Source organism: Poecile atricapillus, chromosome 1, assembly GCF_030490865.1.
Source record: "Poecile atricapillus isolate bPoeAtr1 chromosome 1, bPoeAtr1.hap1, whole genome shotgun sequence".
Lineage (NCBI taxonomy): Eukaryota > Metazoa > Chordata > Aves > Passeriformes > Paridae > Poecile > Poecile atricapillus.
The window spans coordinates 130,673,668-130,689,616 of NC_081249.1; the positions used below are offsets into that span (position 1 = coordinate 130,673,668).

The 15,949-nt window shown below is 38.3% G+C and overlaps 1 protein-coding gene across 2 annotated transcripts in view; it reads left to right on the top strand.

Annotated features, from left to right (window-relative positions):
- Positions 1 to 15,949, top strand: part of LUZP2 (leucine zipper protein 2) — a 195,547-nt gene that overhangs the window by 76,722 nt on the left and 102,876 nt on the right. For both annotated transcript variants that reach the window (XM_058843627.1, XM_058843636.1), the window contains exons 2-4: positions 1,860 to 1,977; positions 3,424 to 3,494; positions 7,126 to 7,204. In XM_058843627.1, coding sequence (XP_058699610.1) covers positions 1,860 to 1,977; positions 3,424 to 3,494; positions 7,126 to 7,204 — 268 coding nt within the window. The remainder of the gene's footprint in view (positions 1 to 1,859; positions 1,978 to 3,423; positions 3,495 to 7,125; positions 7,205 to 15,949) is intronic.

Consider the following 15,949-nt stretch of genomic DNA (forward strand, 5'->3'; position numbering starts at 1 on the left):
TGTAAATAATCATTAGATACAAAATTGCTAAATCAAATTAACATACAAACAGAGACACCCAAAATGGCAGAAATACCATTTCCAAGATGGCGCCCACCATAGAAGAGAGACCGTGTATAGGGCGACAAAGGGAAAATGGTTCTGATCCTCCCCTGCAGAATTGCAGCCTTCACAGGCAATCATGTCAGTTGGGAGACACAGGGGAAGGATAGCAGCAGCCTTCCAGGAAGGTAGGGCTTATGGAGCAGTTCTAGAGGCAGATGAGAGGCGCCGGCCTGTGTGGGGTCAGTGCTGCTTCCACCTCTTCCTCCTGCCTCCAGCCACACTCTGTCTAATGTTGGCCCTGCTGTCCCCTGCACTGTGGGCGTGCTGGGACGAGGAACAGGTCAGTCAGCGCTGACACAGAGTGACTGGCCCCAGGGACTGGCTCACTTCACACTGCTGATAGGTTTGCGAACTTGAGTCTGAAACAGTTTTTGATTGCCAAGTGCAGGGGGTTTTTGAATTGCTACTATTGCAAGACCAGAAAAAAAAAATAATATAAAAAAATCAATGCCCAAGGCAACCCACTCCTTGCAGAGCCTCCACCTTAAGCAAATGCTGCCACCAGAGGCAGAGAGCTCCCTGCTTCTGAGTTCCAGCTTAAAAAAGGACTGAAGACTGGACTGCCCCCCATTTCCGTTTTCTGGCTGCAGGGTCTGAAAAAGAGAGTAACAATTTTGGGCACAGATAGATACAGAATACGATAACATTTTGGGTTTCCCATGGCACCTCAGATTACTGATGTCTCAAAACTTCATACTTCCAAAGTTTTGCTTTCTGTGAAAAATAGTTCACTCTTTGGAACTTTTAAAAGTTTAATAAGGGGATGAAAAGGGACAGTGTCCAGTGCTGGAGTGTTTCTGGCTATTGGCTAAAGAACACACCAGTAGATTTAGACAGTGTTATCTATTATACTGTTACATTACTAAGGTCAATATCTATTCATGTGTTTCATACATTATTCAAACATTTGCAGGAGCTTTTGATGTTGTCTTTTGTCTGGCCTTTCATGCTGACTTATCTGCATGACATCCTGTAGATCAGATCAATATATTTTATTCTTTCATCGTGTTGTTTCACACTTTCCTGATAACAAGGAGTTAACAAGTTAACTCCTGGTGCTCTGGTTCTTATCACTGTTATCACTTGGAGAAGTCAGTCAGCCATGTGGGAAAAACAACATAATTGCTTTACACAGCTTTCTTAGTTACATAGAAGCATTTTAACATTTCATGTTTTGCTAGGCTTACAATATATTTATCACACCACTATTTCTATAAGCTGCACTGTGGATATATAGGTATATTAATCACACAATTATTTCTATGAGCTATACGGTGCAAAACTAATAAATTGTGTTATACTAATGAGCAGCTAAAAGGAGTTATAAATGGTACCATATCCAAACATTTATGATCAATAACATGTAAAGGCTAATACATAAATACAATAGACAATATTATATTGTTATTTTAAAAACTTTCTTTTTTGTATGGTATATGTTTTAAGGTAAGAAAAATCTCACACTGTCACTCACGCTAAATACATCCCTTTATGTCTCTCTTATGACAGACAATAATTTGCAATATTTCAATATGGTAATTTGCTCACTCAGAATCAGAACATCATTTCAATTTATAAAACATCTGTTTATCTATATTTGGAAAAATCAAGTTTTTGATGGGTGAGCAAGGGGATATAGTCCAATTTGAAATCTACACAGGGTGTTGCAATTAAATTTCAATGAACTAAGATATGTTGCCAGGTGCATTGACTAATGTTTTGAGATGATCTTATGCTTTTATTCTCTGTGTTAGACAGGGCTATGAAGAACTGGAAAGACAGCTGAACGAAGTCTTTAAGGAAAGGAGCAACATACTTCATCAACTGTTAAAGACTTCTAAAGAACTTCAGGGAATTAAAGTAAACCTCCAGGTTAGACTCCGTCTCAGTTTCTATAGGATTACTTACTTACCTCAACACTTACTTACTGGTATATTTTAATTTAAAAAAAAAAAAAAAAAAAAAAGTGTTTCTTTTAAAAAAATTATTAAATAAGTGAATAATTATTATTTTTTTTTTTATTTTGTTGATGTTCTACTTTACATAAATCTGATGGTTTCATGGAAAAATTCATCCTAATGTGTTGGGGCACTTGTCCACTCAATAAAAATAAAGAAAATATGAAAACAGAACATAGAAAAAGGAAGGGAAGGACAAGAAATACGCAGTATTAATGGAGCTGACACACATTGTATCGGCAGCTACTGCAAAGGATGTCCTTTGCTGTCGCAGGTTGGATCTGTGCTGCTGAATTCCATATGCTCAATTTAGTTCCTTGGTTTACCTTTCTGATGTGCCATCTTAGACAATCTGACTATTTACTACAGGGCATTGCTTTACAGGTTCAACTGACAAACTGTGCTAGATGAGCCTGAAGTGAGAGCTGAGACTTTTCTGCATTTAACTTTTGGGTGTCATGGTTAGGCTGAAAGGGCAATAGGTTAACTCTGAACTCAAACCAGCTCCCCAGAGGAAAAACTAGATTGAAAATGCTGCTCTGGATCTGAGGTCCAGATATTCAGCTGACGGAGCACCTGTCTTTTCCCACTAGAGTCTGTTGGTCTGGTGAAAACATTTAGACTCATCAATTGAAATTGCTCTCTGTATTTCATGCCATTTTAAAGGAAATTTTTTTTCTGACAATACATTTTTATCTTCATCAATGTAAGCTAGATGGAAAAAATAAAAGGAGAAGAAGCACTGTCTGTTCACAGGAGAATGCTAGTGGTGTGTATCAATACTGTGCTATATTATATTATTATGTTATATTGTCTTATGTTCCAGTCTTCTCTGGTTTTAATAAATCAGCCCTTTTATCTTTGGGGTTTTGGGCTTGGGAGTTGGGTTTAATTTGGGGGGGGGGGTTTGAGTGCTTTATTGCTGTTATTGTAGGCTTTTTCTTACTTTTTAGAGAAATATGCTTCTCCTTGTAGCAAATTTATTTTTGAATGTAGCACAGTTGAAGGTAGTATTCAGCAAAATTACTCTGTGAAATATTTTAGACTCAACAATACAGAGGGCTGTAGTATTCTCTTTTGTATATACATACTCACTTTTTCATAAAATTCTAATGCTTTTAATCATTCATCTGTTTCTAAATCTGCTTATTGTATATATCTCTCATATTTGAAAAATACACAGCTATGTACAGTTAATTGTGTTTGAGTTACAGTAAAAGAAAAATTAGACTATTCTTCCAATTTTCTTAAATGGTAATGTCTGCAATTCACCAGGACCGTTTTATGAATGAGGGCCAAATACTTTCACAGATTAATAATAAAAAAGGTCTCTTTAATAAAGTTTTTTTTTTGCTATCAGTCTTTAAAAAATGATGAAGCGTCAACCAAAAATGATGTGCAGAAACTTCTGGAACTGGGCCAAAACCAAAGGTAAGACTCTCACCTTCTTCCTTCTCTTTCCATTTCTGGATTGAAAACTGTGTGACTAGTAAATCTCAACTTTCCTTCTACTATATAGATAAACACCGATGTATTCCAGAGTCTGCTGTTTGTAACAGTAAAATAAAGGCAGGAAATACTCTTTTTGAAACAAATGATGTATTTTCTTATATTGGAAACATGATAGGAAAATTTATTAAAATGGTATGGTGATATATCTACTAAAGAAAGGCACTTTGAATTTTAAAGGAAGATTTAGTCATGAAGTACTCCTTAAAAAATAAATTCAGATTTTTTAGAAAATTAAATTACTAAAGTGTCTAAATCTCTATGTCTGAAGATGGTGACATTTATTCAAACATCTTAATTAAATGTTTATGTGTGTAGACACTCAAAATCACTAATCTATGTGCAAACACGAATACTTGCACTGAATATTTGTGATGAATGGAGTTAGGAGGAGAAAATAGTATTAATTTCAAATTATTCATTGAGCACTTGAAAAATTAGCTCCCATGGCTGGGAATGCAAGTTTCCAGCCTAGTCCTTAGTCTCAATTTCCCTAGTGCTTCATTGCGAGTAAGTCTCATCATCCTGTGTCTCTTAATTCTTGAAATTCAGACCAGCAAATAGCAACATCAATACAATTTTAAAAACAAGAAAACATAACTAACATAGTGACCACTTTTTCTGGAAAAATGGTATGTAATGAGTGTGTTTATACTTCATATTTTCCCTAGGAAAAATGTTTAGTAAGAAATATTAAGGTCATACTTCTTTCATTGTTAAAAATGCAGTAATTAAATTCCATAGCCGCCTTACATCTACATTCACTGTACAAGTACACATAAAAATACATATGAAATTGCATTGCTACATAGAAACCATGTGAGAAAATGACCTTCATGTCTTAAATACCCAATATATAAGGTCCAGAATACAATATCAGTAGAATTTCTTATTTTAACTGTGATATATAACAGTCTTTCAGTTATTCCAGACAAATAAATTATAAAGTCAAGACTTTAGCTGACATCCTGTTTACATACTTAAGTGGCTTGGATGTGACTGAAGGTGTACATCTCAGCATCATAGCTGTCCTTTGCACAGATGAAATCCTTCATCATACATGAATGCAGTTTTGTGGTGATTTGATTGTTGTACAACTTTCCTTTATGAAACTGAGACGTGAATTAATTAAAAGTATTAATGGACTGCTTAGTAAATAGATCTTAGTTGCAGATAGGAAAATTCAGTCTGCTAAAAGAAAATTTTAATATATATTTCAAATATTCTTCCTGTTGCGGTGTGGAGTCGTAGGTAAGGTGCTGCAACCTTCCCAGAAGCATCTTTGGGAAAATTGCTTCTGCCAATGCCACACACCCACACAGCCACTCACACTGCCAGATAGATGTAGACGGAGTCAGCGACAAAGGGCTGAGAGGGATCTTTGTATGGGTTCCACGAGGGGAATTTATTGCTTCCAACTCTTGAAAGGGCCAGAAACAAAAGGTGCAAAACAAGGCTGTGCAAGGTGTTTTGTACTGGGGGCGGGAGCAACCAGGACCAATGAAACTAGGGCCAGGGGGTGGTACAGAGGAGGGTCCAAGGTGTCAGAACCAATCGGTATGAGGTGAGGGAGGGATTAGAGAACTTCGGCCAATGGGAAACGGAGGAAGAGAGACGGTTCTAGGGATAAGGGAAGGCCCGAGGAAAGGAGGCAGGGAAGAAACTGCCCAGGGGGAGGGCAAAGGGGCTGGCCAACATGCCAGGGGGAAGGGTAGAACTGGGGTACATATATAAGCTACAAGGAGGCATAGTAGGAGACGCCTCAACCATTTTTCTCCTTAAGGTGAGCCAGTTTAGCTCATTGTGGCATCTCTCCAGCGGGATTTTCCACTCTCCTGAGTAGAGAGCTCACAGATCCCCACACTTCCTAATCTCCTTAAACCACCACTTGTAGTCTCTCAAGATCCACCTGAAAATACATGCTGACTTTTACTTCTAAGGCATTCAAACATTAAGTATACAGCAGAAGAGCAGTTCCCAGAAATAAAGACTGGATCTGTGCAATATGCTGCTGAGCAGCCCACTCCATCGTTCAGAAAACGAAAGGTTTTTACAGTATATTGCAAGGAAATAATTTGGGGGTACTACTGTTGCCGGCTGTTTACAGACTTATTAGATTTCATTTCCAGAGAGGTGTAGAAGTTCAGCATATGAAAGAGGTATTAAAAATGTGCCAGAGAATCTTTCTTATAGATTTTCACTAAGGAAAGGTCACTGTTTATTAGCCAGGGTACTCAGGCTATGTTTTGTCTGCAGTAAATGAAGAAAAGTTCTGTCTGAAGACAGAAATATGCTTAAAACTATGGCATTGAAGCCAAAATTCAAAATATATCTCAATGTTACAATCTTTATTTGAACAAACATGAACTGTATTTGGCCTGAGCATGACTTTGATTATGCTCTACAATGCTGGATGATACAGTAAAGTTTAGAGTACTAGAATATCAGCTTTTGTAAGTAAATGTTCTATTACTAAAAAAATAGATTTTTAAAAATTCCTTTTGTACAAAATCTCCAATAATTTCCAAGTTGCAGGTAAAACTTGGTCACTTGCTATAATGCCCCCAGTTTAATTCTTTCTGTGTATCATCAGCACTTTGAAATGATGGCATCTGTTAGTGCTGATGGTATATTGTTTCCATGGTGCTCAATCACTTTTCAATTAAATCTGTTCTGTACTAGTGTTACTGAAATTGCTGAAAGTAGTAGGGCTTATCAGCTAAAAAGAAAGATGATCCTGCAGGTATCAAGTTCTTTTAAAATTAAGTGGTTTCCATTCAGTTTAGTTTTCAAAGGGCTAAATTATTATCTGTTACTGTGTGTAAATCCAGTTTTGGCTTGATCTTCATTGAGAGTTCATCCATGCAAGCAGAAACCAAAAGCTTTACAGCTGTTATGAAATATGTCATTTTACTACTTTGCTACAACTTCAAAGTGTGTCATATGCTGTGAGTAAAAAAGTTCTTGCCGTTTGGAGAAAATCTCTGACTGAATCAGTAATGCAAAAGGTTTTCATTCGATTTAAAAAAAGCCAAATCCAAGAAATTATCCTGTTCTTTCTTTTTCTTTTTATGCCAGAATCTTCTAGTGAATTTTTTGTTACTTGTCTCTAGAAAGTGCCATATGAAGTTAATTTTTTTTAGGGCATAATTTATTTGTTTATTTTAAAGCAGATAGAAACTAGTTCTTATTGCAGAACTATGTTTTATTTTTATTCTTATTGAAGAACTCCGTGTCAGTGAATTTTAACTTGTCTACTTTCCTCACTTTCTTGGTGCCAATAATTTTTGTTAGAAATTACGCGCTAGAAGATGTTTTGCACAGTGGGCCATTCAGTAGATATAAACACTGGCCACTTTGCATCATAGATAACTTTTGTTTTGCTTTGGAACTATACTTGACGGAGTCATTATGATTTTATTTGTGAGACTCATAGACAAAGTACATCTGTTTGCTACTCTGAATAATTAAAGGTCCATTTTTTGGATCTGAAGAATTATTTCCTAATGGAGACTTGTGTTGAAGTTTGTGTTCTGTGTTTTCAATACACTAGGGAAATGAAATCTCTCCAGGAAGCCTTCCAAAAGCAGCTTAATGAGGCAGCTGAGAAAGCAGAGAAGCAACAGGCTACTGTGAGTGATTTTCTTTCTTTATTTTGTTTTTCTTCTGTTGTTTCTTAATCTTGCCCTGAGAATTAATTAGCTCAAAAAACTTTGCAAAAAAAAGAATGGATTTCACATATATATTAGTACTCTGCTAACAAGAGTTAAGCTTCAGAAGAAAGGAGATGGAAAACATTTTAATTTTCTAAAATATTAAGATTCCTGTGTTCTCTTATTTCTGTGGAGCTTAGGTATGTTTATACACTTTTGGAGCCTTAAGACAGGAAAATAAGGCCTAAGTGCTCTCCCTGGTGAGATGATCTTTATGGACCAATTGGCGATGAAGAGAGACAGGGACAACTGACCAACTGACTTGGTGACCAGAATCCAATTTTACTGTGGGCTGCATATGCTTATATACCATTCTAGGAAGGCTACAATGATTCAGTTAAAGATATACAAACATGCATGCGTATTTCAGCATTGATTCAATCTTCTTGCAATCTTCAAAACTCTGTTTGTTCCTGCCAAGGCATCCTGGCTATCAGATCTCTTATGCTAATCAGGTCCAAGGTACTTTTTGATTTCACCATATGTCTCCCTTTCTTTTTCTACCAAAAATATTACCTTAATAGCTTTATTAATTAATCTATGGATACACTGAAGTAAACAAGGTATCAGAATTAATACAATTATTATCAAAATCATCACATGCATACCTATTCTAAAAAAATCTTTTAGCCAGGGTGTTAAACCTCAGGCACTAAACAGGTTATCTAGCTAAGATTCAGATTCTATTCTTACTTTAAACACATTATTTTTTAGTTGCTATATGCCTTTATGGATAGATTTTGAGTTAATAAACAGGTTGGAAATGGATTTTCTGGGGATGCAGTAGCTAAACATAGGATATCTTGTTTAGTTACATCAGCCAGTGCTATCCAAACATTCATTTTGGGTTGGACAACAGTCCAAGCTGTGCAACGTTAATAAGCATAAGCATAGCATTTTATTTAATTCCATGCTTTTTTCTTAACTGTGTTGTGGCAAAAACTTTTTGGATTTTAGTTTCTAAGCATATCTTTTAGCACATTCCCTTTTTGTCTTTTCCCAAGCTTGCTCGATGACTGGCCAAATATAAGGAAACAAGTTGTTTTGTTTGCACTCTACTTTGCAAATACAGCTATTTTCAGACTCCCTTAACACTTCTCTCCTGAGAATAGGGAGGCGAGGGCTATCCTCTTCCTCGTGGCCTACTACAATTAAAAATTCAATATATAAATATTGAATAATAAATATTGGCTTTATATCTTATTTGTAACTCCACATCATAACATGATTCACACCATGCTTTTGCTGAAAGGGCTCTGCAATACCACTGACTTCCACACTTTTTGCACTGACATAAAACGCAAGGTTCACAGTTTCCTTTGCAGGTGGGACAAAAGATGTGAGTCGTGAGCTCCTCCTCCTCCTTGGTTCATGAGCCATGGTCTTTATTTCCCCCACTGAATCAGAGTCAATAACTCCTGGCAACACAAATAATCCTGTTGCCACGGTGGAAGATCTACCTACATGCAAAGCATGGTAATCAGGTTTCAAGGGCCAAGAAATTCCTGTACGGAGACAAAATACTGAGCAATCAGTTAATGTTACTGTGTTACTGGTTGATGTGTCCTATCTGGCACGGCTCCAGTGGCAATGGGGTAGCTCCACGTAGGTCACAGATGGTCCTGTGGCAGGGGGCTGGGCCAGTTGGAAGCTGACCACTGCTCCTGGTTGCTGCATCTTCTGCTGCATTGGTTGTGTGATTTTTGTCTGCACGTCACTGTCCCACATTCTGAGATGAGTATCCCTGTAAAGGTTGGCCATTCTGGTGGAACCTGGAGCGACATAGATTAGCCTTAATTTCTGAGTGGCCTAAGGGCTCCCATTGTGGTTTTCCTCTCCTTGGGCCAAGTCGCATGTGGGTTACGAAGATTTCTGCTGTGGTATCTAAGTCTCTGTCCTTAAGGGCTTTCTTTTTCATCCATAACCAATTATTATGCATATGCAAAGGGAATAAATCTGGGTCTTTTTTGTGGCCGGGGTCGAAAGGATCCAGTTTCCCCTTCACTGTCAGAGTCAGTGTCCACTGCATAAGTGTCCCATCCCGTCTGGCAGTTCTGGGATTGCTGACGGTATAGCAGTGAGACTGGAGGGGGTGACCAGGCTCTATCCCTGGTGCTCATCAGGGAGGGCATGCAGACAGGGGATGGGGAGTGGGACCTGGGCAGGTTTTGGTCCAGCACGGTTGCCAAGACTGTCTCAGAGGTAGCCTTGCAAGCAGCCTCACTGCCCCTCTCCCTTTCAATTGTGTCCATGACTGCCCTATAAGTATGGAGCATTCACATCTCTGGATCATGTCCAGGGAGGGTACCCAGGTTGTAAAGCTTAATGCTGACCTTGTCCCAGAAGCAGAGGGTAAAAGCAGAAGAAGGAGTGGCATCAGGAAACATGTGTGACACTCATGGTAAAGGTGACTTAGTCGTGCTTTAGGATGGGGGACCCATGTTGGCACAGAAGATCAAGCATAGTTTCATTAACATCTCTCTCTTTGGACACATTCCATCCCATCGTTTCGTTCCTCAGCTCACTTTTTGCATCACAGCTGATCAGGTGATTGTGGACCCAGACACAGTTCTCTCACCATCACAATCAGTTCTGGCGGCGCGCTGACTGTACCAGCTAGGCCAGTCCTTTTCCTCACACGGTGAGGAAGTATTGGCAATGAAGAGAGACAGGGACAACTGACTTGGTGATCAGAATCTGAATTTACTGTGGTCTATATATGCTTATATACTATTCTAAGAAGGCAACAATGGTTGAGTTAAACATCATACAAACATACAAACATACATGCATATTTCAACATTGATTCAATCTTCTTCCTGTCCCAGGCTTGATTCAATCTTCTTGCAATCTTCAAAGCTCTGTTTGTTCCTGCCAAGGCATCCTGGCTATCAGATCTCTTATGCTAATCAAGTCCAAGGTACTTTGTGATTTCACCGTATGGACCCTCATGTCTCATCTATACTAATATACACTGTCATATATCCATTGAAATTTTTATGAATTACTGTGGATTTTCAGCAGCAAAATAGTGTCTGATTTTGACTGTAGTAGAACTAATTGTCACTATAGAAGACATCATTAAGTCCCATTAAAATTTCATGATTTATTGAAATTATTTTTCTGGACAAACTGCACAATTGTTTTGACTTTCATGTAGAAATGTAGTGTTTTGGAGCATAAATAGACACATTTTGCTACTATAGGGAAAAGGAAAAGTAGAGTCATGTTTAATAAGATGGAAAAAGGAAATTTCTCCTATGTTGGTTAGTAATATTCCTGTATTCCTAATGGACATAACTGAGCATAAGTTGACTGGATAATCTCCAGAGGTTCCTTCAAACCTTAAGTGTTCTATGATTTGAACTCTGGACTTGAAAACAACCTGCTAGAAGTGTTTATAGATCTACTTTATATTTCATACTGGATAACTACTGATTTATTTACTAAGATTTTGCTGTCTTCCAGGGTCACAAAGCAAGGGTTTGTCCAAGACAGAGGTTTAAATGTAATTATTGAATTAAACAAATATATACAATGCCTTATTTCGTATGACTATGATTTGTATGTGGTTTTACGCCCTTGGTGAATAAAATGTGGGAATGTATGTTTTGCTACCTTCTAATTAGAAACAGCATAGATTGTGGACCAAACTATTCCTTTTGCAGGTTTCTATCAGTTAATCTGATTTTTGAAAAGATACTTTTTCCCTTTGTTGCTCAGAAGTCTGAAGAGTAAAGATACTTTTTGTTCTAGTGTACCACACAACATATAATTAATATATTTTTTGTATTTGTATTTTTGTCTAGAGAAAAGAAAGAACTTTTATCCTCTTCAGGTGCAAAAAGAAGTAATCTGAAAGCTATATTGAGTTTGAAAAGGATAAAATATTTTGGTGGTCTTTCTAGCCAGGACAGCATATATCCAGAAAAAAACTGAAACAAACAGCAGTTATTTTAAGATCCGTTTGTGCTGAGACAATCTATAAAATTGCCTATATTGAATCCTAGAGTCATAAAATGTTAAGGGGTTGGAATAGACCTTAAAGATCATCTAATCCCAACCTCCCCTGCTCTCAGCAAGGACACTTCCCACTAGATCAGACTGCTCAAGGCCTCATTGAACCTGGCTTTGAACACTGTCAGGGTTGGGTATCCACAACCTCCCCAGGAAACCTGTTCCAGTGCCTCACCTCCTTCAAAGTGGAAGATCTCTTCTTAATATCTAACCTAAATTTCCCCTCTTTCAATTTATACCTATTACTCCTTGTCCTGTCACTACAGTTCCTGATGAAGGGTCTCTCTCTGGCTTCCCCATAGGTCCCTTCACATACTGGAAGGTTGCTCTGAGGTCTCCTTGCAACCTTCTCTTCTCCAGACTGAACAGATACAACTCTTTCAGCTTGTCTTTATAGGGGATGTGCTCCAGTCCTATCAGCTTTGTCGTCCTCCTCTGAACTTGCTCTGACAGTTCCATGTCATTCTTATGCTGGGGACTCCAGAACTGTACACACTACTCCAGGTGGGGTTTCACAAGAGCAGAGTAGGGGGGGAGAATCATCTCCTTCAATACAGTTCTGAAATATGAAAAAATGAGTATCTAGTTGTCTCTGATAAATACTCAGAACATGCTAGTTGAAAGTTGACATTTTTTCAGGTGCATTGAATACATTCCTATTGACTTTATTAGCACAATGAATTCTAATCCTACAAATGAAAGGTGGAAAACATATTTCATTATTGAATGTCTTGATTAGATTTTGATACTCAAGACTAATTCAGATGTGGATTACATAAATCTCAGATGTAGTGAATGGATTTGTTGGTGTTTGTTATATAGTACTTTTTTTTTTTTTTGAGCAACAGTGCCTTTTGTACGTACATTCATTACCACGCTAGTACTTTGAAGAGCATAAGATTTGTTCACACAAAACAACATCTGCTATTAACTATGAGAAAATATCACCTGGTGTAGAAACCAGGAAAAGCTCCTCTGAGTGTATAACAAAACCTGTCTTGAAGAGATGGCAGATGGTTAAAGAATCTGAATTCTTGAGCTGTATTCTAATACTTGCCACTAATAGCATATTAAACTTGCAAATAATTCTAAGGAAATCAGAACTGTGTCCTTGGTTTATGACATTTACTTCTTTATGCCTCAGAGTACAATATACATAGTGAAGCTCAACAATACAGTGAGACTGAATGAATATTCAAAATGTGCCTCAGGTTCCTTAGATGAAAATTGCAAGAAATGGAAATAGATACTATTATTAACACACAAGGTTATTTTATACTTGGTTTCTCTGTGTGTTCCACATTTTTCTGAAAACAATGTGAAATCTATGGAAGAAGGTCTTAGTACTTTAATGCAAGACTAGCGAGAGAACGGGAGCTTGAATTTAATTCTAATTTAATTAATTGTGAAACTTGTTTCTAATCCAATTTAAGCACATTTTATATTATAGGACTTGGTGAAGTAGATCTTGATTTTCATCAGAGTAAATGAAAGTAGAATTACATTTCACAGAGACTAATAAAACACTGGTGAGAGGGGGAAGGGTGGAAATACATATTTCTTTTCTGTACATGCCAAAGAGGCATAGTACAGTATTTACTGTATGTATGTTAATTGGCTGTATAAATTCAACAGGTAACACCTGCTTGAACGTGTTCTTTATTAAGTCACTGTAAAAGTATAAATAAGGATTCACATGAATTAAGTCAAATTAAATGAAAAATACCTGAGAAATTACTTAAGGACTCTGACCAAAACAAAGGAGACACAACAGCCATACATTAGATATAATGTATATATAAAATGTATAATTATATATATATAATGTAGCAAGACTTTTCACCAGAATGCGTAAGTGATTTACCAGAAACAGAGATATCAACGCTACTGTTTGCATATCCATTTTTTGAACCTTTAAGACTAGAGAAACCAAGAACTGTAGGCAGCAAAAAAGTTGCTGTTCTGAGCACCTGCTGAAGTGTTGGTGGGTACCACCTCTAGTAGGTAGATAGCAGCCAGTGGAGCTCCTGTTAGGTAGTAACAACCTTCTGAGGGTACAAGCAGCAGCTCAGGCTTGAGAAAGGTGAAAGGATATGTAAAGACATTCCTGTCCTTTTGAGTAGTAATCACACTGAGGGCTGACCTGGGGGATCTTAACACGAGTAAGCGCTGCCTTTCTGGATTGCGTCCTGCATCTATTGCACTAACAAAGAGTAGCAGCAGTCTGTCTTGGGACAGGTCTTTCCTAGAAAATTTATGGCAGATCTCAGATACATTTATGCCTATTGTTTCAGCTGTTTTGGCTGGGATAATGAAATGTGCAGAGAAACACTAGTTATGATAAGGACGGTTTAAATTTTGGACTAGTCCTACATTCAAGGTCAAATCCAGTCTTCCAGAAAAACTTTGGTTGTGAAGGAGCTTCTCTACAAATCGTCTCACACTAGAACTATAGATTATTTTCTAAAAACATTTCAGAAGGACCATATTGGGTTTAGTTATACAATATGCGTTCAAAATATGTAAGACATCATTCCAGATAATCTAACAGCCTCTTTAACAATCATTGAAGGTTGACCAATTTTTTGTTCTGCATTTAGCATCAAATGCATAAGCAATTTGTATTAAGTTCTTGTGCAGTGAAAAAAATATTAATAATGTCAAGCTATTATCTCTAAATGTGAAGTGGAGCCACTTCTTCCAGAAATGGAGTTGGAGATCATGGACTAATTTTCACTTTTGTTAACAAAAAGACACAGAGCAAATGGCACATATAACTTGAAAGAGTCTTGTTTTGTTTGTTTGGGGTTTTTCAGCTGGAAATTCCTCTGAACAGCTGAAAAAACAAAATAACCACAACAAATAGCTGTATTGTGTTTCTCCCCATTCATTTTGATCTGGTATTTGGATTATGACGTTTATTTTTTGTTGTGCAAAATTTTCATATTTATTGTCTATACGTGTTCTAAATTTCAGTGTTTGTGGATGTCATTGCTATGCGAGTGCTGAATAAAGCATCATTCTCAGACAGAAGGGTGATGTGGAATCAGTATTTCCACAATCAAAGCACATAGACAAACTCTTGGAAGAGTTTGTAAAACATGTTCTATTCATGGATATCAGGTGGCACTTGTTTCATGGACCATCTACCTATATTTCTGTCTTAAGGGATGATAGCATTCTCTGACTTCTCTTTTGAAACAGGTAACAGTGCTGTCAGCTCAGTGATGTTTTTTAAAATTACTGGCATGTCTACTTGAGTGTGACATGATTCTAAGAATAGCTGTCATATCATATAGATTTGGTGTAATTTTTTTATCTAAATGACATCCAAACCAGTAACTTTTGGGTCAATGTCTCTATAATCTGAATCTGTTTTCTTACAAGAATTTCGTTTTTCTTAACAAATCTGTTGCAATGTTAGAACAATTGTAATTTCCCTTGAACTTGGGTAGATGTGCTGGTTTTGCATTAATTGACATTTGGTGAGAAGGGAAGAAGCCACCCATGGAAATTATTTTTCTGGGAGGGGCTGCTAAGAGCTTCCTCTGTGCCTAGTGAAAAACAACAGCTGGCTAGCTCTGAGAATTGACAACCTATTGAACCATTTAGAAGCTGGGTCTGCCTCTGTGAGATTCACATTTTAAAGCCTGGGAAAGCTCTCTTGGCTTCCAGCTTTTGAAGAGGTAACTTCAAAAGTTACCTGCGTGACCTGCGTGGCTGGGCCGGGCCAGCCCCATGTGGCCCTGCCAAGATTTTCTGCCCCCTGAGGGGTGGTAAGTGGGCTGCCAAGCCCCTCACTAGGGAGTCCATAGGGCTCTGTCCCAGCAGGTGCCTGGGGCCCTTTCCCACGAGGGCTGGGCACCTTCCTGGCAGTGCCTGCCAGTCCTTTTTCCAGCGGCACCACCGGGCCGTGTCAGTCAGAGGCTCTATAGGCACTGGGCGTGGCCCTAAGGCCAGGAGCAGCCGGGAGCCAGGAGTGGCCGCTGCTGGCCTGGTCCTGGAGCAGCCACGTGGCTGGAACTGCAGGGCCAAAAAATCAGCACAACCGGGACAACAGCCCTCAGACGTTGCTGCCTCAGCATGGCTCGCAATGAACTTTGTTTAGCCACTTTTAGCCAGCCATGCTGCAGAGACAAGGACAAAAGCATCAGCAGCAGCTTTTCTTGTTTCTGGTGCTCTGCATGAAGAAAAGTGCTGAGCGGATCTGGCAGTCGGCATGGCTCGCACCATGTCGGCAGAGACCGCATGACCAGCAGTGAGAGGCACAACAAACAATCTCTCTGATGCACTGCCTGGATGAGATCAACTTTTCAGTGCTGCAAAACTCTATAACAACTATTTCAATTGATAAAGTTTGAGAACAAATGAACCTATGAACATCAATTTTTTCCCAAATAAGGAGAAGGAAAGGGTGAAGTCATGGGACACTGAAGTCAGTAAAGAAGGAGTCAAATTCTAGTTAGGAGGGGATAGAGGAGACGCCTTGGTCTTGGGCTGAAATTCTCTTTGTAAGGCTATGGTGAAGATATATTTTTGATATATCAGCGTTTTTTCCCCTGTAATTCATGAAGCACATGGAGGGATGCAGCATTCACCCGCAGCGCATGAGAAAAGGGCACTAGTGCTAGAGCATGTGGATACTGA